Source organism: Kockovaella imperatae (genome assembly GCF_002102565.1).
Source record: "Kockovaella imperatae strain NRRL Y-17943 chromosome Unknown BD324scaffold_8, whole genome shotgun sequence".
In the NCBI taxonomy this organism is placed as follows: domain Eukaryota; kingdom Fungi; phylum Basidiomycota; class Tremellomycetes; order Tremellales; family Cuniculitremaceae; genus Kockovaella; species Kockovaella imperatae.
The window spans coordinates 234,123-254,012 of record NW_019028948.1 but is presented as its reverse complement, the minus strand read 5'-3'; the positions used below and the strand labels follow the sequence as shown (position 1 = coordinate 254,012).

The 19,890-nt window shown below is 52.2% G+C and overlaps 5 protein-coding genes across 5 annotated transcripts; 2 read left to right on the top strand and 3 right to left on the bottom strand.

The window, feature by feature from the left end:
* Positions 1 to 96: 96 nt before the first annotated feature.
* BD324DRAFT_628256 (hypothetical protein) lies at positions 97 to 5,133 on the bottom strand. Its single transcript, XM_022016105.1, has 5 exons — positions 4,868 to 5,133; positions 4,415 to 4,825; positions 3,472 to 4,373; positions 607 to 3,431; positions 97 to 557 (listed from the first exon to the last, which is right to left on the bottom strand). Exons 1-5 carry the CDS (start codon positions 4,897 to 4,899, stop codon positions 138 to 140), a joined length of 4,590 nt encoding a protein of 1,529 aa, XP_021870410.1. The 5' UTR covers positions 4,900 to 5,133; the 3' UTR covers positions 97 to 137.
* Positions 5,134 to 5,147: 14 nt separating this feature from the next.
* BD324DRAFT_628253 (Dopey, N-terminal-domain-containing protein) lies at positions 5,148 to 11,343 on the top strand. Its single transcript, XM_022016104.1, has 22 exons — positions 5,148 to 5,558; positions 5,597 to 5,730; positions 5,766 to 5,912; positions 5,949 to 6,158; positions 6,199 to 6,476; positions 6,530 to 6,710; positions 6,747 to 6,926; positions 6,966 to 7,064; positions 7,111 to 7,218; positions 7,255 to 7,620; positions 7,658 to 7,780; positions 7,815 to 8,131; positions 8,180 to 8,400; positions 8,438 to 8,489; positions 8,525 to 9,245; positions 9,282 to 9,965; positions 10,008 to 10,335; positions 10,388 to 10,590; positions 10,638 to 10,721; positions 10,768 to 10,892; positions 10,932 to 11,049; positions 11,101 to 11,343. Exons 1-22 carry the CDS (start codon positions 5,291 to 5,293, stop codon positions 11,317 to 11,319), a joined length of 5,166 nt encoding a protein of 1,721 aa, XP_021870409.1. The 5' UTR covers positions 5,148 to 5,290; the 3' UTR covers positions 11,320 to 11,343.
* On the bottom strand, positions 11,344 to 12,651 carry BD324DRAFT_628249 (GTP cyclohydrolase 1 type 2/Nif3). Its single transcript, XM_022016102.1, has 9 exons — positions 12,512 to 12,651; positions 12,440 to 12,455; positions 12,347 to 12,395; positions 12,222 to 12,294; positions 12,042 to 12,175; positions 11,825 to 11,994; positions 11,713 to 11,775; positions 11,608 to 11,666; positions 11,344 to 11,554 (listed from the first exon to the last, which is right to left on the bottom strand). The coding sequence occupies exons 1-9, from the start codon at positions 12,602 to 12,604 to the stop codon at positions 11,369 to 11,371; spliced, it is 843 nt and encodes a 280-aa protein (XP_021870408.1). The 5' UTR covers positions 12,605 to 12,651; the 3' UTR covers positions 11,344 to 11,368.
* Positions 12,652 to 12,753: 102 nt separating this feature from the next.
* On the top strand, positions 12,754 to 16,033 carry BD324DRAFT_628244 (anaphase-promoting complex subunit 5-domain-containing protein). Its single transcript, XM_022016101.1, has 15 exons — positions 12,754 to 12,995; positions 13,042 to 13,212; positions 13,254 to 13,299; positions 13,339 to 13,412; positions 13,462 to 13,673; positions 13,716 to 13,805; positions 13,855 to 13,933; positions 13,973 to 14,040; positions 14,084 to 14,237; positions 14,281 to 14,452; positions 14,490 to 14,590; positions 14,780 to 14,916; positions 14,966 to 15,164; positions 15,208 to 15,393; positions 15,433 to 16,033. The coding sequence occupies exons 1-15, from the start codon at positions 12,780 to 12,782 to the stop codon at positions 15,757 to 15,759; spliced, it is 2,232 nt and encodes a 743-aa protein (XP_021870407.1). The 5' UTR covers positions 12,754 to 12,779; the 3' UTR covers positions 15,760 to 16,033.
* Positions 16,034 to 16,728: 695 nt separating this feature from the next.
* Positions 16,729 to 19,670, bottom strand: BD324DRAFT_608989 (putative Dynamin protein dnm1; the record flags this gene model as incomplete). Its single annotated transcript, XM_022014136.1, has 9 exons — positions 16,729 to 16,914; positions 16,965 to 17,105; positions 17,153 to 17,689; positions 17,726 to 17,932; positions 17,983 to 18,342; positions 18,388 to 18,513; positions 18,553 to 18,895; positions 18,945 to 19,111; positions 19,152 to 19,670. The coding sequence occupies 9 exons, from the start codon at positions 19,668 to 19,670 to the stop codon at positions 16,729 to 16,731; spliced, it is 2,586 nt and encodes an 861-aa protein (XP_021870406.1).
* Positions 19,671 to 19,890: the final 220 nt, after the last annotated feature.

Below are 19,890 nucleotides of genomic sequence, written 5' to 3'. Positions count from 1 at the left end.
GATTAGAAAAGAATTACTAATGCGTCTGGTATTCCATTACAAAATGTGAAGCCGCATTAGGTTGAATCAAGCGCGGATGAGTCGGACCGGATTGAATTCACTGTGGGTACCAGATGCATATGGCACCCAAGGGCCCCTCATCTCCTTCTCGCAATGGCCAGTATGAGATCCCTCTTCCGACCTATTCGCCACTCAATCAACCTTCTCAGCTCTCGCCACGTTTCTGTCGAGGTAGAGGGAGAAGCTGCTTGACCATCGGGCAAGTAGACTACAAAATCCGCCTCGCTCAAAATAGACCTCAATAAACTCCCGAGAAGTAAGCATACCAGGCAAGCAAGGACCAGGCCTGGCCAGGAGACAACAGGGCGGAACAATTGTTCGGTAAAAGCGTTGGTGGAAGAAGATGGATCCGTGCCTTGAATGACCTTCTCAAGAGGTGACGGTCCAACCTTGACAGGGGTGGTGATCGGCGTCGCAAAGTGGGAGAAGCGCGAGTATCGCCAGAAAGACAGGCGTCTATCCGGTATCGGGCTCGGACGTTTAGGTGGCGGTGGTTCCTGAAAACGACATCAGTACCTGCCCGTTGAGACAGGAATGCGAACCCACCTTTGCGGGAGGCGGTTCCCTGACAGACCCGACTTCACTGGCCTTCTCCGTCGTGTCGTCCCTCAATGCCGTGAAGGCTGACTCAAGTAACAAGTCCTCCGCGACGGCCAATGGTCTTGCCAAGCTTCTCGACTCGGGCGTATCTCGATCCACGAGCCGTGGGAGACTAGGCGACGCACTCGTCACTGAAGCGTCATCCTCGACTTGAATGTCCCGTAGATTGTACCGATAGCCGTGGCTCAATCTAGGCTTCAGCCGTATCTGAACCACGGCGCCGTCATTGATCAGATCAAGAAGCCAGCGTGGGCGAGGCAGCGGTGATGCCCGACTGCTCAGTGGGTCGTGAACAGGGGCTTCATAGCCAGAAGTTGGCAAGGTGATCCGAAGGAGATGTCGAGTCTGCGAGCCGGGATCGAGACTAAGTGTCGGCGACAGCTCAACGATGGAAATGTTGAACGGAAGGTCGACGGTCTCCCGCGGCAGGCTGAACGGGAGACAAGGTCCCAATACGTTTTCAGCAACTGGGAGAGACACGGCCAGAGTCTGAATATCACATCCAGCCGCAGCGAAACTTGCGGCCAGCTCGATCTCTGTGACCACCAAGTCCCGAGGGGACTCACCAAGCTGGACTGTCGATCGGGATTGGACCGATAATTGACTGTCATTATGCCTCAACGAGATCATGGATCGAGCGGTCGGCTGGAGAATGATAGACATGGTGAAACCTCCACGAGCCTCGCTAGTCTGAAGCATGCCTATTCTCGTCGACTCCCCTTGAATGGACCACGGCGCCTCCGAAGACGACTCGGGAGCAGTGACGCACATGGGCGGTAAACGAGGACGAGATGGCGCGCCGCGGGTCTTGAGCTTGTTCTCTATCGTCAAGACGACACGCGGGAGGGCGGAGTTGAGTATATTATTCACAGAAAGAGGCAAGCTCCCACTATAGTCCACCGATGCGACGTACATGCAACGTGTTGACGGGATGGGATACTGCTCGTGCGAATACGGGTCGATCGTTTCGAGTATCCAGCCTTCCAAGAGGACGTGGGCTGAAGGCAGATTGGTAGGATTATACTTTGAAGCATCTGCTTCCAGAACTTGAGGATCAAATGACGAGGATGAGGCGTGAAAGATGGTGGATAAGGGTGATCGGTCCGAAGCGGTAGGTGTGGGTGGAGGACCATTGGCCATACGCGAGATCACTGAAGCGAGCAAGACGCTGCGGGACCGAAAAGGAAAGCTGGTGTAGGCCGTTTGATGAGATACAGTCATGCCTTGACCGAAAGATTGGAGCCATTCTGGTCGGTCGAATCGTTCATCTTTCTCAGGTAAAGAGACCAGGGCGGAAATCTCTTCAGCAGTGAAGCCTTCGATAATTCTTCCGGCGCGATACACTGGAAACGTATCTGAGACATGGGAGATCAAGCGTTTCTCAATTCTGAGGCCATCTCGCTCAGAAACGGCTTGCCACCCGTCGGGGTCGGTCGACTCGCCATCTCTATCGCTGTGAATGCGAATGAGCTGGCTCAATGCTCGTACCGCAGCATCCACAGGCGCGTCTCCAGGTGCAGGAGTTGGCGAGGTTGAGCTCATGGGTATGATGGCCGCTCGAGTAGATTCCGAAGCGTACGAGTAGAGCTGTTTGATAGGTGAAGCGATTTTGGCGTATCTCGAAGATGGGGTAGACATTTCCAGACTCTGCACTTTGCGCAATGATCCCAAACTCGCAGGCTGATCCAATGGTGCTCGAGTCGGGCGTGAACGCTTTTGTTTCTTCAGCAAATTGACTTCCGCTTCGCTAAGCTCTTCAATGTCGACCTTTATCTTTTGTTCATTGACCACTATGGAGAGCTTTGGCGTCTGAGGACCTCGAGCGATGACCACGGAGATCTTTTCAGTGACATTCGGGTCATGCTCGATGGTGAGCCAAAGACCTCCACCCTGGGGCGATAGACGACTTCGTTTCAGAGCAGATATGCCGTATTGAGGTGGTTCTATGGTGATCGCAAAGCTATTCGACCAAGTATCGGCATCGCACCTTATCTCACACTCGATATGGTCTGGCAGTGGCTTGGCAGGAGTTGGAGTCGCATCGCCGTTTGACGTACTCGCTGAGCTTGGAAACGGGAACGCGGTGGCAGTGCTCGATGAGGCTGATCGTCTAGCTTCGGCAGATTGATATTCGAATCGATAGACTTCGTCCTCGAATCGAGATCCAAGAGCCTTGGCTCCCGCGAGACGCGTTGCAATGGGTGGCGCACCGTGTTTTATAGCAAAATCTCCAATACCCGCCAGGGAAGTCATCATGACTTGAGGGATAGACGATTTATTGGACCATCCTCGGGGGTCACTCTGCTCCAACAATGTGACTTGAGTGGTGTTGGGGGACAACGACTCGATAGACCAGCCCTGAAGATCAATCTGGGTCCGGATGACATTCGCGTCCAAGCTTGGTGGGATGGAAGGAAACAGGTCGGTGTTGTCAGATGAAAAGCCAAAAATGTGGACCGAAGAAGGCGACTTGTAGGTCGTCCGGAGTAGGATGGAATCTCGAGCAGCTACTGGCCAAGCGGCTTTCGTTTGGAACAGCCAGAGATCAGTCAATTCATTGACGTCTTCCAGCAGAGTAGCCTGTTCAACGGATCTTCCACCGCTGGCTATTGTCGCATACAGGTCCCAGATGCCTACGCCGACAAAGACAGCCTCGGCACGATAAACGACCAATGTTTTGTCTATTGAATCGAGTTGGTGAATGGCTATTCCGCGAGAGTCCAGGACAGGTTTCCACTTGGCCTCTGGCTCTTGTAGCAGAGAAGTGAAATCTAAACGTCGTCAGCTGTGATTGCAGAGACAAGGTCTCACAGATATAATTCCGCCTGACGAGCGATGCTATGCTCTTCTCCGCGGCTGGACTTCGATCTCCGTAGTCTGGCTGTGGAACTTCGACACTAGGCTCCTCCGATTGGGCCGTACTGATCGTGTTTAGTGACAGCGCACTTGAACTGGTCGTCTCCTCCAACAAAGGTCTCCGATCGGACCTGACGCTCATCCTCTCCACCCCCACAACGATCCCATTGATTCTCACCGACGGCGTTCCACTCGACGAAGTCCTCTCGATGGATACCTTGACGCGCACCAGTTCATCGTTCGGATCCAACGCGCCATGCGTAAGTCGAAACACGAGGCGTTTGGGCGGAGGTGCACCAGGTGTTACTGTGGGGGCTCTGCCAACGAACGAAGACCAAGACGGCTCTTGACCGGTCTGAGTTTTGGCATGGACTTGGACATCCCAACTCTCTGATGACGAGACCCCGAACTCGATTTGTCTTGATCGCTCCGTCTCTGTATCCTTGATGATTGCGTATCCAACTGATAATGTCACTCGTGCGGTGTCGTAATCGACTCCACCAATACTGATGTCGGAACCATAATTCAAAAGTACAGGTACTCTTTCACTTCCAGACCGAACATGATCCACCAGTCCGACCAGGCAGAGAGGTAAATGTTGAGGCACACCTCCACCAGCCGCCCAAGTCCCTTTTGGATTCCATGACCAGAAGCAAGTGATTCTCGCCTTGCCGGCTGGGACCTCGGCACCTCCTACCTGCACACACCAAGCCAAGAGGGCAACATGAGCTCGAACATGCGGCGGGGCGGGACGTAAGTACGCCGGCTCATGTTTAGATCTGGGTAAGGAAGTGGAGATATCGATGATCGTCTGTTGGTTCATCAACGTCTTAGAAATCGTGACGGCGTCTCGGGGACTTGCAGCATCAGTCGTCTATACATGACTAGTAAAACTCACTTGGAAGGCCAGCCAAGACGATACTTTGTTCTTGTGACTCGAGTAGAAGGGTCCAAGAGTTCCACCACTTCTGCTTCTTCCACCATACGATCCCACACCGGTCGAGTCTGAGGCGTCACGAGTGAACCGCGAAATGAATCAACATTGATGTCTGGTCCACAGTCCATCTCCACCACTGCTCTGTATACTTCGCCCAATTTTCCACTTCGGCGATGTACCACTACATTCTCTGCAGAGATACGGCTCAAGGTCGAACTCGAGCGACTGCTTTGACCTGACTCTGGAAGACCATTTGCGCCAGTGATCAGCGGTACCTGAACAGGCTTCCATGATGACGACGTGGACGAAGCGTGTAGAGCTCGAAAGTAACCAACAGCTGTCTTGAGCGTTTCTGCCCAAGCGAGCTGAAGCCTTTGACAGCGATCAGCTTGATGCCCCACGCCAATCACTCACTTGCTCCCGTCATCGATGTTCTCGAGACGCATAATGTACAATTCGCGTCATGGGGGGAGGATGGCTCCGGAGAAGGAATGTGTCGCGCTCTGGGAGCGTAGCTGAAAGGGGGGCGGATCTCCTCGCGAGGCTTCTCAGTAGGATCCAGAAGACTATCGCAGATCCTGCAGCTGGATTTGAGCTCGCTTGGTCGACCTCGACGTGAACAATGTTGATGATGAATTGAGACCCATTTGGACGCCCTCGGAACGGCGGCAAAATTCCGGATCCCTCAATCGTCACTCTAATCTTCCCCTATACTCCTCTTCTACTGTGTTCGACACAGCCAAGCACCGACACATTCTCGACTAGTGGGAGCACCTTGAAAAGGGTCCTCATAGCGCTGCACCGCGCTGCAATCACCTGCCGCTGGCCGCGCCCAACATGACCAACAGGCCAGTGCCGAGCGTCCGCATACCAGAATCTCCCGAAGCTGGACCTTCATCCGGTAGCGGCTCCAGGGATCCCTCACCGCGTGGCTCAAGGATCCTGCAAGGCGCTCATGGACGACTATCAAAGCTTATGGTGCCTGGTAGAGCAAGGAGCGGCTCAGGAGCTTCACAGTCCGAGACTCAAGTGACGGCATACGCAGAGGATGGAGGGATCACGAGCGGTCGGTCGACACCAGAGCAAAGGAGAAAGACCGGTAAAGGTCAGTACAAGGCAGGAGTCGTGTGCTGATATTCGCAGCCGCTGCAGCATCCTTGCTTGCGAGTGATCCGAAGTACAAGAAGTTCGCAGCACAGGTGGATAAATGTCTCCAGTCTTTCGAAAGCGTCAATGAATGGGCGGACTTTATCTCGTTTTTATCAAGACTGTTGAAGGTGAGACAAAGCGGTCCCATCTAGCTGACAGCCAGACTCTTCAAACTTGGGCAGCGTACACCGATATCCCTTGGAAACTAATCGTGTCGAAGCGTTTGGCACAGTGCCTCAACCCAGCACTTCCATCCGGTGTTCATCAGAGGGCTCTTGATGTTTACGCCCACATCTTCAGTACCATAGGAGTGAGGACAGCCTATTGACATGCACTAACTGTCTAGGTCGAAGGTCTCCGTCGAGACCTACTCATTTGGTCATCTGGTCTGTTTCCATTTTTCCAATTCGCGTCGACATCGGTCAGGCCGCAAATCATAAACATCTTTCAGAACTTTTATCTGCCCCTTGGGGAGGATCTAAGACCTGCGACGAAAGCGATACTCCTCGCGCTATTGCCTGGAATGGAGGAGGAGACCGGGGACTTTTTCGATAAGGTACGTCTGCGGCAAAATCAGTCCAAGCTGATATGCACAGGTCCTGGTATTCTTCCGACAACTCTCCAGAGCCGTCTCTGAAGGCTTCTTTCTCCAGACAGTGTTTCTTGTGCTCATTTCTAGCGCCTCATCAAGACTATCGGGCTTGAACTACCTGGCAAAGGAAATGCAAAAGCCTCCTGATCCCAGTCTGGGGATAGAAAACGGCTTGATCATTCGTGGGGTGGCTGCCGTCTTGAACGACGAGAATGTCCTGGTGCGGCGAAATGGCTTGGACCTCTTGCTGAGGGTATTGAGGATACACGAGAGCATCTTTAAGTGAGACTTGAACCATCCATGTGGCCATTAGGCTGATCGTAAATCTTCTGCAGGGAAGCAACGCCCGAAGACCAACGTATGCTCATGAGAGTCACTATCGGAGTGGTTCTTCAGCGCGAGATCTCGCTCAGCCGGAGAGTGTACACCTGGCTGCTTGGGCCGGAAGATTCTGGCGACAAGCAAATGGACAATTATAGACAGCATAGTCTTGAGCTTCTGGTCTCGACCCTGGAGGTGAGTCTTCGGCTTGATATTGTGACTGACCCCTAGTCATACATGGAGACTAGCATTGCCTCGGAAGATGCAAACGACCTTCTTCGACCTTTCAAGATATTTCTCTCCTTGCTTGACCGCTGGGAGGTCGGGGCGATCCTCTCCGAACAGCTCGCGATCAAAACCCTTCAATTGATGAGGAGCGCTGCTGAGATCCATCCCGAACACAAGCAAGAGGTGACATTGGCGCATCGCACGCATGCTAACATTGCGCAGGTTATAATCACTGCGATCGCTGTCTATGAATCTGTAGAGCCGATGATCATCTGGCGGAAACTGTACGATCTGGTTGCGCAAAGCCTGCGAGCGGAAACAGTGCGTCACAACGATCGATCCTTGGACTCATGCTGATCCGTCGTAGGACGACCTTTTGACTCGCTGGATTCTGACAACAATACCGCAGAAAGATGACGAGGTCCGGAACGTTCACGTTCCTGTTCTGTTAGAGTACATCTTGTTGTCCCTCCACGTGTGTACTTTGACCTTGATGATGCTGACGGTCCAGGAGAATGAGGTCAGAGCTGAAAGGATCGGTCCCACTCTAGAACTCTGCAGTTTACTCTTGGATGCCGTCCCTTCCCGGATACTCGGCTCTGCAGATGGCCAGATGGACAAGCGATCCTCACTAGCCTCCGAATTATATTCGGCCCAAGGCAAGAAATCCGTCGAAGAATGGTCGCGGCGTGTCTTGGAAGGTGTCATGCCGAACATCGTTAAGCTCATCTTTTCCTCCACCTCAGTCGGTTCTCTTAAGGACAACATCGTGTCTTGTTTGAATCTGCAACACAGCCTGATCGACGCCGAGGCAGTGTCACTCAAGCAATTGGACAGTTTGGAATGGCTAAAATCTCTCATAAATCTACTCTCAGAAGTGAGTCGTTGACTGGGAGATCCACTAACATGCGCAGTCATCTTCATTCATCGTCGTTGAGGCTGTGGTATCTCTGGCCCTGAAAGCAGGTCGTGCAACTCTATTTGAGCCGCCGATCGATCTTTCAGCTCACTCGACCATGACGACGATTCTCGACAACGTAGGTCAAATGATCTCTTTCGAGCTGACAGTAGCTCTTCTCCTTCCTCCGAGCCGACGCTGCGCCTTATCACGCCCGGGCAGTGGAACTGCTTTGGGACTACAATCAGATTGCCGAGATCCATGTGTTGGAAACAGTCATTGCTTCTCGGATGTCATCCTCAAATTTATCGATTGCGACCCGGACATTCGAGGCGTTCGGTGTATTGTGGAACCTGACCGAAGACTCGATGCTGCCTGGCGACTTGTTCCATGTGCCATTGTTCAAGATTGTTGATTCCCTCGGTCAATCTGGCCAATTGAAATGGCATGCCGAGGCTTTTATGCGTAACAGCTTGGGCTCCTGGCCGAGGTAAGCCCCTAACTGCAAGCCTTCTTCCTATCACTTACGTTTACTTAGGCTGCTCGATCCGTTGCTCCTCCGTATCTTAAACGCCATCCTTTTAGTAGAAGATTCCTCTGTCAGTCATCAGCACAAAGCTGATTTGTCAACCTCCCTCTACCTTCTCGAGAGCTTGAAGACAATCATCACATTCGGTGGAAGGCCACTCAGCCGAACGTGTCAGAGTATGGACGTGATCAATTCTCCTTACACGCAATTGGTGGAAGTGGTACAGACTCGTGAGTCTCCTGTAGAGATTGTCTTGCTGATTCTCAGACTGGTCGGCAAATATGTCCTACTTGGATCTCTTGGTACTGACTCTTCTCAAGTGAGTCGCATACCCTGAGCCGCATTGACGCGTAGGCATATTGAGGAGCGCGAGGATAAGTCAACTCGCGCCGATTTTGCTAGGCAACAGCTTCAGTCAGTTGCGCTTAGCGTGTTGCAAATGCTGGTTGGTCATGGAGAATTGTCCCGTGTCGCGGGAGCGAGAATCAAGCTTGGTGTCATTCAACGACTGTCTACAGCGGTGCAAACAGGATCTGTTCTTCTTCAACCGCAACTGCTGGAGCTCTTGCGAAGTCTTCTAGCGCTGGCGCCGAATCATAATCAACCACGTAATCACCGACGCGTGGAATCATTACCGGAGAAGTCCAACATCAGCTCGCCTTCCTTGGTGGACTCTGCGAAAGACTTCGATGTCCTAATGGTAGACTTGGTCAACCTAGCCATCCTGCATGATGAGACGTATTTGGTTCTGCGTCAATGGACTGAATTCACTCTTGTTCTCGTCACCCGCTTACAATCTCGATCTGATCTATTGCACGAGCTGGCGGAAACGTTCAGCCGTCAGACAACGGCGATCATGCTACAACTGGACCAGTGCTACCAGAAGCAGATGCGTACCTCCATCACCGATGAGCAGCCGGCATTCTACCTGGTCGTCATGGAGCGGTTGATCACTCTGTCCATGAGTCTGAGATCAAATCGAAAGAGCGAAGACGGAAGGGCCCAGAACGAATCCGGTGGTTTGTTGGGGCTCATGTCGGGCGTTTTCGTGAACGACGGCCCGTCCAACGAAAAGGTAGGCGTAAGCATGCTGTGCTCCACTGACCGCCAGACTCCAATCAATGACGACACATTTTTCCAAGACTATATTCGATCATTGCTGATCACTTGGAGTGTGGTGACGAAAGAGCCGGTATCAGGGCCATCACTTCCATCCCAGGACCGATGCTTCTTCTCCATTCACGCCAAAGCTCAAGGCGTCCTCGAACGAACTTTCAAAGCCTACCCGCTACCACTCATAGAGAGTATGACAACGGTCTGGGCTGAGAATGACACCAACTTGGTCGACGCTGCCATCTTTGACTGCATCGATATGCTCACGCCCAGTGCTCAGCGAGTGGTCGAGCTACTGAGCGAGAGTATAAACCATCAGCTCAAGAGGGGTTCAGACGGGACTTTCGCGACGATGGGATTCTTGGAGGGATACATTTCAAGATTGGAGGCTCCCATCGCTGTCCAGGTCTGGAACACATTGTTCTCTTTTGCCAAGGACATTATCGCGTCCAGTACCACGGCAAACTCGAGGTCACTGTCTTATCCTACGCTTCGGTGCTTGACTATCTTGAGCAAAATTGTGGCAACTACAAGTGCGCTTGAAGATCGACGATTGCGAAGAGATCTACAAGAGATTTATAGCAAATTGCTCGATGCGGTCGTTGGAAGTGTCGCGAGGCTTGGCGACGCCAAGGCCTGGCAGCGCTCAACTGCTGCCGATGCGGAATTGCTGATCACGGACGTGAGTCAAAGCCAGGGCCCAAATCGAAGCTTATAAAGTCAGTTGCAGACTTTTCTTGCCGATCAGATCCTTCCCAATCTTCGGAGCTTCCTTCATGATGCGGATCGAGTCGCTGCTACTTGCGCCACCATTTCCTCCACCGTGATAACTCCTGCTTTGCGACAGAAGCAACGCGTCTCGCCAATCATCCTACGCATCCTGTACGAAATGACGCGCATACCTTCCGCGACGAAAGCCTGGCGTCTACCTGTGGGTGAAGCTTTCAATGACGCGCGATTCTTCAAGCAGAGCGCAGAGGAAGCGGACTTCTGGCGCCCTTTGATCTGCGCTCTTATGGACAATGACAAGGATAGGCTGGTGGAAATGCTGGGTGCGTATCGGAAACCAGATGGCTTGGTCAGCTTCATGCTGATCCATCACAGCTCGAATCACTGCTGCTCCGTCCGCAAACATCTTTGCCAACCGTGAACAAGAGACCATCACTCGCTCGATGAATTTGAGGAGACTGTCCTTCGTCCTGTTCGCAGCGGAGACCAATCATTTCTTGACCGATCTGCCGGCCATGCAAGAGGCCCTGGTCGATGTCCTACGTACCAGCGTCATTTCAGCACGTGTACACAGCGAGGTGAGTAGAAACTGCGGCATCGGAAATAAACTCACTGAGTGTTGCAGGTCTATCGATGTTTGAGGGTTCTGATGTGCAGGTTTAGTGCTCAGCACTTGACCAATTTCTGGCCAGTTATCCTCGCCGAATTGGTGAGTCCGTTTCTATTCTTTTATTAATTCGACTAACGTGGTCCAGTTCCGAGTCTTTGAAGGGATCATGGACGAGATCCCTGCTCCAGAGTCTGAGCCTCTGCACCTGATCTTGGCAGCCTGCAAGTTTTTGGACTTGCTATTGGTCATCCAGTCCGAGGACTTCCAATTGTGAGGTGATGATGCAAATTATTCACTCATAGGCCACAGACATCAATGGATGTTTGTCAGTGACACGACGGATGCAGTCTACCCACCGGAGGACTATACGCCAGAGGCGATCATGGATCGCTTAGCAGAGATCATGTTCGAGCACGCTCATGCGGGAGTGGGTGATTACCTGTTTCTACCTTTGTACATAATACTGACTGGGGGACAGGATGACGCCCCTGCCCTGGCCATTGGCTCCGAAGGCTCATCAGCCCTGCGTCGCCCGCGCCTCGCAGCTGTTCAGACAATCGTCAGTCTCTCGCAGCTTCGCCCTTTCTTCTCGCGCGCGAGCATAGATACCTACGAAGGTGTCTATTCGAATGACGGAGTGGATTGGGAAGCGGTAGAAGAAGGACTCAAAGATGAGATCTTTGACGAGAGGGTGTAAATGCATAATGCCGCATTGCGATATGAGTCGCTGCAGGATTTTAAACTGGCTAGACCGTGTTTAACGGATCCGCGTCCGTCCGCGAGACGAGCACCTCCCACTCGCCCTCTTTCTCGGCGTCGAGCTCCGACTTGAGCCACGGCTGTAACACTTGGCTGAGAAATGGTCTTTCCGTGTTGGAATGATTACACAGGATGACGTGCCTGCCCTTCGCTCTTGCAGCCAACACTTCGTGCTGTCCATGGTCCGTTAGCCTTGGTCTGCCTGCCTCACAGACGGTCATCTCACATGCTGCATCTCCCCAGTCAACAGCAGGTCTGCGTCGACATTCTTGAGCAGACTGGCGCCTGAGTAGATGTAAGCCAGGTCTGCGACAACTTCCCAGAGCCTCACCTGATCCTGCGCAAACCGCTATTGAAGAGACTGGCTTGTTATCCTTGGGTGAGGCCAGCTGAACTGGGGCGGGAGCTCAGCCTTCCCTCACTCGGAGATATTCATGACTCACCGTATTTCAAGCCGAGGTGCTGTTTCACCATATCCACCACTTGATTGACAGGCAAGCTTTCACTAAGTCTGATGATTCTTCCCATACCAGCACCTTCGAATCCTTCGAGAGTTGCTGACGTTGTGACCGGCTCCGAGGACGTTATCATGTCTGCGAAAGGCTTGACGAGCCTACCATGGATTCAGCGACCCTGTAGATGGGCCGATGACTGCCTCACCAGGTATTGATTCCCTTGGGAGTTGCATCAAGCGACGTATGAGGAGAGAACACGCTGATCCCTTTCGCGCTGAGTCGGAGTAGAGATGCTTGAAGCGGTTCAGAGAGAGTCAGAGACTTGAGACCAGCAAAGATCTGTAGACTACTATAAGAAAGAACGTGATGTAGTTGAGAGTCTCACAGGAGGATGATAGGTGATCACCACTGAGCATGACGGCAGCGACAGAGCTTCTTCACAGACATCCGTGGTGAGACTGTTGAGGTAGATGGATGAGTCGAAGTCTGAGTCGTCCAGGGTGGACTCACTCAATGGTGAGCAAGAGTTGACGATGATGTGAATGATACACGGGCGACTCTGGCCAAATTAGCATTTCCCTCTTGTGATCATCCTTAGCCTACCCATCATGATGCCGACCTATAGAAGTCAGTCAGATATCCACATCGTCCTAGACCATACAGTGATACACTCACATTGTCCCAGCTCCTTTCTGCCAGCTGCAGCGGTGCGATCCTTTCCCAGGCTTTCTTAACGATGTGGATCGGGGAGACGGATGGTACAGGCATCCTATTACTAGCTCGTCCTCGTCTGTCGCATCCATGCTCGCTGCGAGATCATCCAACATTGCTGATGGATCGCCACTCCAAGTCCGGTGCCCCGCGTTCGCCTTCGCGTAGGCGCGTGAGGTGAGTGAAATGCCATTTTGCGATGATATATTCATCTTCATTCGCCTAGTCGAGCATGAACACGAGTCTTTCATCGCCTCCGAAGAGATCGAGACGATCTAATGGAGGTGTAGTCCATAGAGCACCGGAATTTGAGCTCCCGCTCCACCTTGCTCTGGCGTATTTGTTGGTCAGAGTCCATCCCATCAACTCGGAGGGAGCACCGATTAATATCTATTCGGCGGCGTTCATCAGCTCCATCCTTCAACTCGTTGCCAGGGAGATCTATGAGGTATAGCACCGCGATGGATCTTGAAAACATTCGCTAACGCCTCTAGGTTGGGTACATTGCCCGAACCTATGATAACCTCAAAGCAGAGGTCGACAGTCTCGTTGAGTCCGAATGTGCCAGCATAGCCAGATTGAACGAAAAGGTCCGGAGTCGGGGTCAGCTCATTGCGCATGACAGAGCGGATGCGGAGAACTTTGAGTCATGGTTAGAGACCTTTGTGAGTGCCGACGCAAAGTTTGAGGACTGACTTTCGTCTAGGCCACACAATTTGAGGACATAGCGGAGGGATGTGCTTTCCTCGATAGTGAGAGGCTGTACTCATCAAGGTACTAATGGCGCGCAGATCTGGAGAAGGATGTCCGAGTCAGGATGAACGAAGATGACGAGGAAGATCTCACAGAGCTGCCCGAACCAATCGTGAGCGATTCAGGAGGTGTCGCAAACAAACCTGGCTAATCAATACCAGGAACGACGTTCGCCATTTGGCCTATTTCTTCGAGGCATTCTTTTGACTCTTCGCAAACTCTCTTTCGACGAAACCTCTCAGCTTTCCGTCCAAGTCGGAGCTTGGTGCGGTGTAGCACCTGGACCGTCGAGAACATCTTCTCATCTCTGGTCTCTCAACCGCCGGGCAGCGATGGAAGAGACTTCGGACAAGCGGTCGAACACTATGCAGGAGTGAGTGGGCATCATCAGGTAGTAACTCACTATTGCGATGAGATTCCAGAACGCTACAGAGAACGGAGACTATGCCAAGGCTCTCACTTCGCTCAGACGATTCTACGACTATCAATTCCCCGCAGCTGGAAAGTCCGTAAAGTTCTTGGTAGATCGATGGCATTCGCTGACAGTATCGCAGTAAGGGGCAGCACCAACATGCGCTTCTCAACCTAGCGACTTTTCACTATTCTCAGGGTGGTATTTCTTCCGCCAAAGCGGTACGTATGACGTCTTCAATCACCGCTGATGCATACCAGGCTATCGATGAAGCGATTCGTGTGGCTCGAGCAGAAAATGACAAGCCATGCCTGAGGCAATGCATGAGGTATGTGGCAACTCCCAGGGCTCTGACACTGATTCCGATATAGTCTACGGTATCGCCTGCAGGCGGAGACAAATAGCGCTGCATTTCTACCAGACGAGAGTCCGCGTATTTATCAGCAGCCTTTGGCTGAAGGCAAACTGCAAACTCCTGCAACGCCATTCGTTGATCTTTGGTCAATCAAGACTGCGCTGGACATGGTAAGCAAAAGTCTGCAACGGTTATCAAAGCTGAAACGGACAGGCTGAGCCGGTACATGTGGCCATGCGGCGTATCCACCTCACTCTTGCACGTCACGAAGATCTCATGGCCAAGTCCGAGGGGAAGAGAGAAGGGAAGCAAGGAATCAAGCCGTACCGACCGTTCCCACTTGCGCCTTGGCATGCAACACAAGCAGGACTGTGGAGCATGATAGGTGGGCAGATCTGAGCAATTTGCGCTGAGTGGTGTAGGATGTCATGATCTGGCAGAGCTTCATGAAGACCTAGCTATTAAGGATGCTGCGGGCGACGCCGATACTAGGTTAACAGTCTTGCTGTCGAGAGCCGAAAGGGTGAGTAGGCAAAATCTGACATCTCTTGCGTCAGAGGGGTGGCAATCTCGGATATGGGCCATTTAGGTCCAGACCTCCTATTTGCCCAGACTCTAGACAGTGCTGGTTTGTCAACAGTGCCGCTGCCGGATTTGCCACGCGGTCCTTCTTGGGAAGATGCTTGTCGAGCGATATTCTGATGCACTCCAGGCCGCGAGTTCCGGACGATGTATCGACGCCTTGGGCATATTGTTGGACTTCGACAGTCTCGATCACATGTCTCTTGCCATGTACCATCGCTGGGCGAGGAAAGTGTGGTCGACCCTGGAGTTGTGGGTGTCGCTCTCGTGGGTTCTTGTCGTCAACGGCGTCTAGATTGGTAGTTGATGGTAGCAGGGGCGATGTTGAAGCCATGGATCTCTTGGTTGCCCTGAAGCCACCTGACGAGTTATCTGTCCGACTTGGCCCTGGTGCGAACACTCGCGAGCTTGGTCAATCCTTGGAACTGTCGGGTATGAGCGACCCGAGTCTGAGAGGCGTTCCGCTGGCACACGAGGAGGTCCAAGCCAGTCTGCTGAAGGCAAGAAAATTGAAGGTGAGGACTTGATGGTGGACCATGGCTGACGAAGCTGCATCAGAATGCAGACTTTCCGCCCCATGTCCTTTTACCCCACGTCCTTTCCGCTGTACATTTATCGGCGGAACTTGGTTTGTGGCCACTGTACCGCAAGGGAATCGTACAACTTGCGGAAGTCCTTTTGTGCATCGAAGGACAGGGCATGGCGGCTAGAGCCATGGAAGAGGTTGAGGCGATCTGGGAGCAGGTGAGGCGGGTGCGAATAGGCTTAAGCTGACCTTTGAAGATTCTCAATGAAGGCAATCAGGAGAATACCTGCCGCGCCTTGTTGGTACTCGCCAAGGCCAAGCTCGATGTCAACTCTGAAGACAGCTCTGCAGCAGAGGCCCACCTTCGTCAAGCTCTGCTTATCGCAGGCGATATTTCTGCAAGAGATCTCCGATTACAAGCCCTCACATTGCTCGCTATTGTTGCGGAAATGAGAGGACAGCCAGACGAGGAACTGTTGGCGGCATGGGAACGCGATGATGTTCAGCGTCCGACAGATGAGATACGTAAGATAGGAGAGATTGTCAAATTAGTCGGGGTGAGGGTGTCAGGTAATTGGACCTGAATGCGTATACTTCAAGGCAAGGGATGAGGACTCTTTCGTAGCTTTTCCGTCGTGTCAAAGCTCAGTACAGATCTTACGAGACCTATCGCTTCCTATCGTTATTTCTGTGTCTCAAATCAGTATGGTTCGCTCCTCGGTCCTGCAGAGACGGACGCGCTAGAATCACCTATTGCTTTGATACTGAAAGGCGGAGGACACGCTAGACACACGCATGAGTGTTTTGCCACATTCAATAGCGTCTGTTGATGACATGCTACATGACGATCACGATGAGCTCAGGCACGTTAGGGCTTATCTACAGGCTGGCGGCGCTCCACGCGACAGTCTTGAAATGGCTTACCAGTTTTCTCTCGCTCCGATCTAATCCATTCTCGACGACAGATCGTCAGATTTGATGTGTCTAATTTAGCATATCGACCGAGTTGGGGCGAAGTCGACTTCCTGTCACTCGTCTTATTAGCCAACAGCGATGAGTCGCCAGTCATCCAGACCAGGCTGAAAGATGTCTCGATATGAAGTTCGATCGCGGTTGCGTCCAGCCGATCTCAGATTGACATGTCTTTGATCTATAGCTCGAGAACATTAACAAGAGGATTTGCAGTACTCTACTACGGCCAATCGTCATCGACTCTTGGTTCGGTATCAGCGGATCGAGGCTCATCGCCAAGAGTCAAGTGCCTCGCAAGAGATCGGCGTCCTGTCACTGCAATACGGGATCCAGAGCGCGGAGCTGAAGAGGTGTACGAGGATGTCTGACTCGATACCTTTCACATGTAGTTGGCTGTACGGCGACTTCCCAAGTGGAATGTCAACCTCAAGATATGAACTTACACGCACACTTGTCGTCCGCAGCTTCATGCATTCGTGATATGCTTGTTATACAGATTGTAATCTGGTTGAATGTAAACTGAAACAAGTCTATGAAAATTTCTGAGCGCTCGTGTCTATCGTATGCTTTGTGAAGCGCTCCTAAGTCGATTTGAGAGATACCTCGCTCAGGACCCGGAAGCCCTCCTTGTAAGCGTCCAGAAGAGCCTTGACTCGGGCTCTCTCGGTCACCAAAGCTTCGTCTTCGAACAGAAGCTCCGCAAAGAGGTCAGGCTTGTACAATGAAGTGACTAATCTCTGCTGAACCGAGTCTCGGGAAAAGTTCACCTGAAAGTTGGATGAGCTGAGGCGTATACTTTCGGGGTCAGGGAGCTTACCAGCAAGTGCATAATAGCTTTTGGCACGAGATCTTGAATTGACTGTCGCACAATGTTGAAGTAGCTTGCAATCAGGGAGCGTATCAAAGTAGTCTCCATTTCTTCCCTGGGAGTCAGATTGAGAGGTTGATCTGCAGTGTTCTATGACGAAAGTCAGAAGGGCACCGTGAATTCTCGATTGGGCTTACCTGCTCGATGTGTTTGCCCAAAGACTTCATATCGAAAGCAGCCATACCATCCTTACTGCCTCCCCGACGCCTGGTTCCCAGATCGGGCAGAACGTCTCGGTTGAAGGAGCTTGGAGGGGGCTTGAGTGCTTTTCTCTCGGATCGACCTTCACTGGGACGGGACATGGTAGCTTCAGAATCTGACGAAATCGTAGGAACACCATTTGGTCCACCAAAGAAGTAGTTCAAGAATGTCTCTTTGGCAGAATGGGGTCCGCCGGGTGGTGCATTGATGGTAGGAGGCAGGAGGTGATCTGATGACTGTTGATACGCCGATGATGTCCTATGATGTCTGGATTTCTCGTTCAGCAGGGCCTTCTCGTCATGGCTCGCCGCCATGTCCTTCTTGACTTTTGGTCGACGACCGTCGGGTACGGATGCGGAGGCCGAGCGCGGGTGATGTCCTAGTATGTAGCCGTTCGGGACTGACTGAGCTCCATCAGACGAGCTGGATGAATCATCGTTGTTTTCCGGTGCACTGTTGTGGTGAGAGGGAATCTGCCGCATCAGTGCTTGTGCATGGTATACTCTCACCTTCTTCAAGGGTGCTGACGAAGGAGCGCCCTCTCGAGCGATAGCGGCGGACCCAGCTTGGAAGTCTGGATGATTCGTGTTGATGTACGCTGCCTGGATTTGGATCAAGCTGGATACGTATTCCGAAGTGGGTCCAAGACGCTCTCTCAGGAGCTCAGAGACGACTTCGACGAGCTGACTGCCTAATCTAGGGAATCGCTGGAGCTCCTAGGGGTCTTATGAGCTCGTCACGTCTCGGACTTGGGAGGAGGACCTACTGGACTGGTACAATTGTGACAGATTTTCATGAGTTCCTCGTACACCAGCTCCACACATCTCAGACTGGGAGGCTCAAGGAGCTTGATTTGCGGCTTGACCAATAGATCGAAAGCGACTTCAGGCACGAACAAGCTCGGTCGAGGTCCTGTCGAATTCCGGATGGCCGTACGAATATCCATGAGCGTCAGATTTTGAGTGGGATCGATCTTTTGCAGTGCGGTGCCAAAGACGTCGTTGAAGATGTAATACACTCGGGCTCCTCCACAAAGCTCTTTCGTAGAGATCTCGAGAGACGTTCCCTCGATGGAGGACACGAAGTCTTTAGAGAATTCGGTCATGAGTTTCAAAATGAGTGAACCCTGAGATGATCAATACGAAGTCCGGAGATAGATGTCAGAACCTACTCGGTGTTGCTCGCCGAGGAAGGTCGCATCCCCAAAAGCGTTGAGCTCCTGCTGAGTTTGACCCATCAGAGTGTTCAAGCGAGCCTTCATATCTGGAAGTTTCTCCCGGATATGATTCATGAGCACCTGGAAGATATTAGCACAGAGGAGACTCGACTAACTCACGTTGTTGAGCGTCTTGGCCAGGAACTTCGTGCCGCATCGGTAAGACATGTTCTTGTACACGGGATGATTCTTGAAAAACTCTTCCTCCTTCCTCCTTGCATCCTCCATTGGTAGGTCCACATTGATATCCTGCTGACTGCGGTTGACAACTCCAACGAAACCAAGTTTCAACGGGTATGTCCTGCCAGTCAGGACATCAATAGCGTTAGTCCCAGCATCCATGAGATCCAGCTTGGTCAACACCCCAAGAGTTCGGAGACCTCGTGGATCGACAGACCTAGCGACCTTGAGTGCGTCCGAATTGGCAAGGTCCACATTGGCGGGTGATACGGCAAGGATGACTCTGATCGACATCGGGTCAGATAACGAATCGAAGAGACCCTGTATCTCACGAATTTGGCTTCGAGATGTAGTCGACCACCAGAGACTTGATCTGGCGCTCAATATCCGTAGGTTGGTCCCCCACTGGCACCTTTGTCAAACCAGGCAAATCCACAAGGGTGAGATTCAACACTCCAGGCCCGTAAATTTTGAGGTTGATCGGAAGCTTGGAGACACCCTGGGTGTCGTGAGCTCATCTCCGGCTCTGACAGACATACTTTGTTCTGCCCAGCTACACGGTAAGTCTCCGCTTCAATCTCCTTCCTAATTTCGTCGAAATCCGTGAATCTCTTGTTAATGTGCAGGAATTCAGCATACTCTGCACCAGTACTACCGCCCATGGTCTTGCCACCAGGTCGCATGATACCTGCACCTCCAGAACCGCCTGCCGAAGGAGAGTTGTCGAGGTTGGGTAAGTATCCATCGTCAGGCTGAGGGGGTAAAGAGTTTCCCATACGAGGACTGCGGCGGAATGTGGAAGTGGAAGATGGCTGAAGACGGGAAGACGGATTTGAAGGAGTGTGTATGAGCTGGAGGACGAGCGGACGTCGAGTGACGATGCCTGATCCTCGAGGCAGAAAGTCTCGTCCCACTATGGTCTCTAGGACTGAGGATTTCCCAGATGACTGTGATCCAACGACCACGATTTGAGGCAAGTCTACGGCATCACCTCCAATATTGTTGAACGTATCCTGTAGCTTGTTAACGATGGCGATGAGATCGCCGTCCATAGACATGTTGACAGGGCTTTCTTCGGCGTCGTGTTGCGATTTAGAGTGACAGCAAGGGGTCATATAGTATCAAGCCGGAGTCAGTGAGGTACCTCGCGTCCATCCGGCCGAGGTTGCGCCTATTTTTAGAGGTGGTCTAGTCACCCGCCTATTTCTTCCAACGTAGCATCAATGGGTGTGGCGGTAGAAGTGAGTAAACGGTATTGCGACGTCGTTGTGAGACACT

Coding starts and splice junctions, on each gene's coding strand:
- BD324DRAFT_628256 (XM_022016105.1), bottom strand. CDS start 4,899: ATGCGTCTCGAGAACATCGATGACGGGAGCAA. Junction 3,432..3,471: donor CGTCAGGCGGAATTATATCT/GTGAGACCTTGT, acceptor GACGACGTTTAG/ATTTCACTTCTCTGCTACAA. Junction 558..606: donor GGGAACCGCCTCCCGCAAAG/GTGGGTTCGCAT, acceptor TGTCGTTTTCAG/GAACCACCGCCACCTAAACG.
- BD324DRAFT_628253 (XM_022016104.1), top strand. CDS start 5,291: ATGACCAACAGGCCAGTGCCGAGCGTCCGCATACCAGAATCTCCCGAA. Junction 5,559..5,596: donor AAGGAGAAAGACCGGTAAAG/GTCAGTACAAGG, acceptor TGATATTCGCAG/CCGCTGCAGCATCCTTGCTT. Junction 8,401..8,437: donor GGTGGAAGTGGTACAGACTC/GTGAGTCTCCTG, acceptor GCTGATTCTCAG/ACTGGTCGGCAAATATGTCC.
- BD324DRAFT_628249 (XM_022016102.1), bottom strand. CDS start 12,604: ATGCCTGTACCATCCGTCTCCCCGATCCACATCGTTAAGAAAGCCTGG. Junction 12,295..12,346: donor CAACTCTTGCTCACCATTGA/GTGAGTCCACCC, acceptor CTACCTCAACAG/TCTCACCACGGATGTCTGTG. Junction 11,667..11,712: donor AGCGGTTTGCGCAGGATCAG/GTGAGGCTCTGG, acceptor ACATCTACTCAG/GCGCCAGTCTGCTCAAGAAT.
- BD324DRAFT_628244 (XM_022016101.1), top strand. CDS start 12,780: ATGAACACGAGTCTTTCATCGCCTCCGAAGAGATCGAGACGATCTAAT. Junction 13,806..13,854: donor CAATTCCCCGCAGCTGGAAA/GTCCGTAAAGTT, acceptor ACAGTATCGCAG/TAAGGGGCAGCACCAACATG. Junction 15,394..15,432: donor TTGAGGCGATCTGGGAGCAG/GTGAGGCGGGTG, acceptor TGACCTTTGAAG/ATTCTCAATGAAGGCAATCA.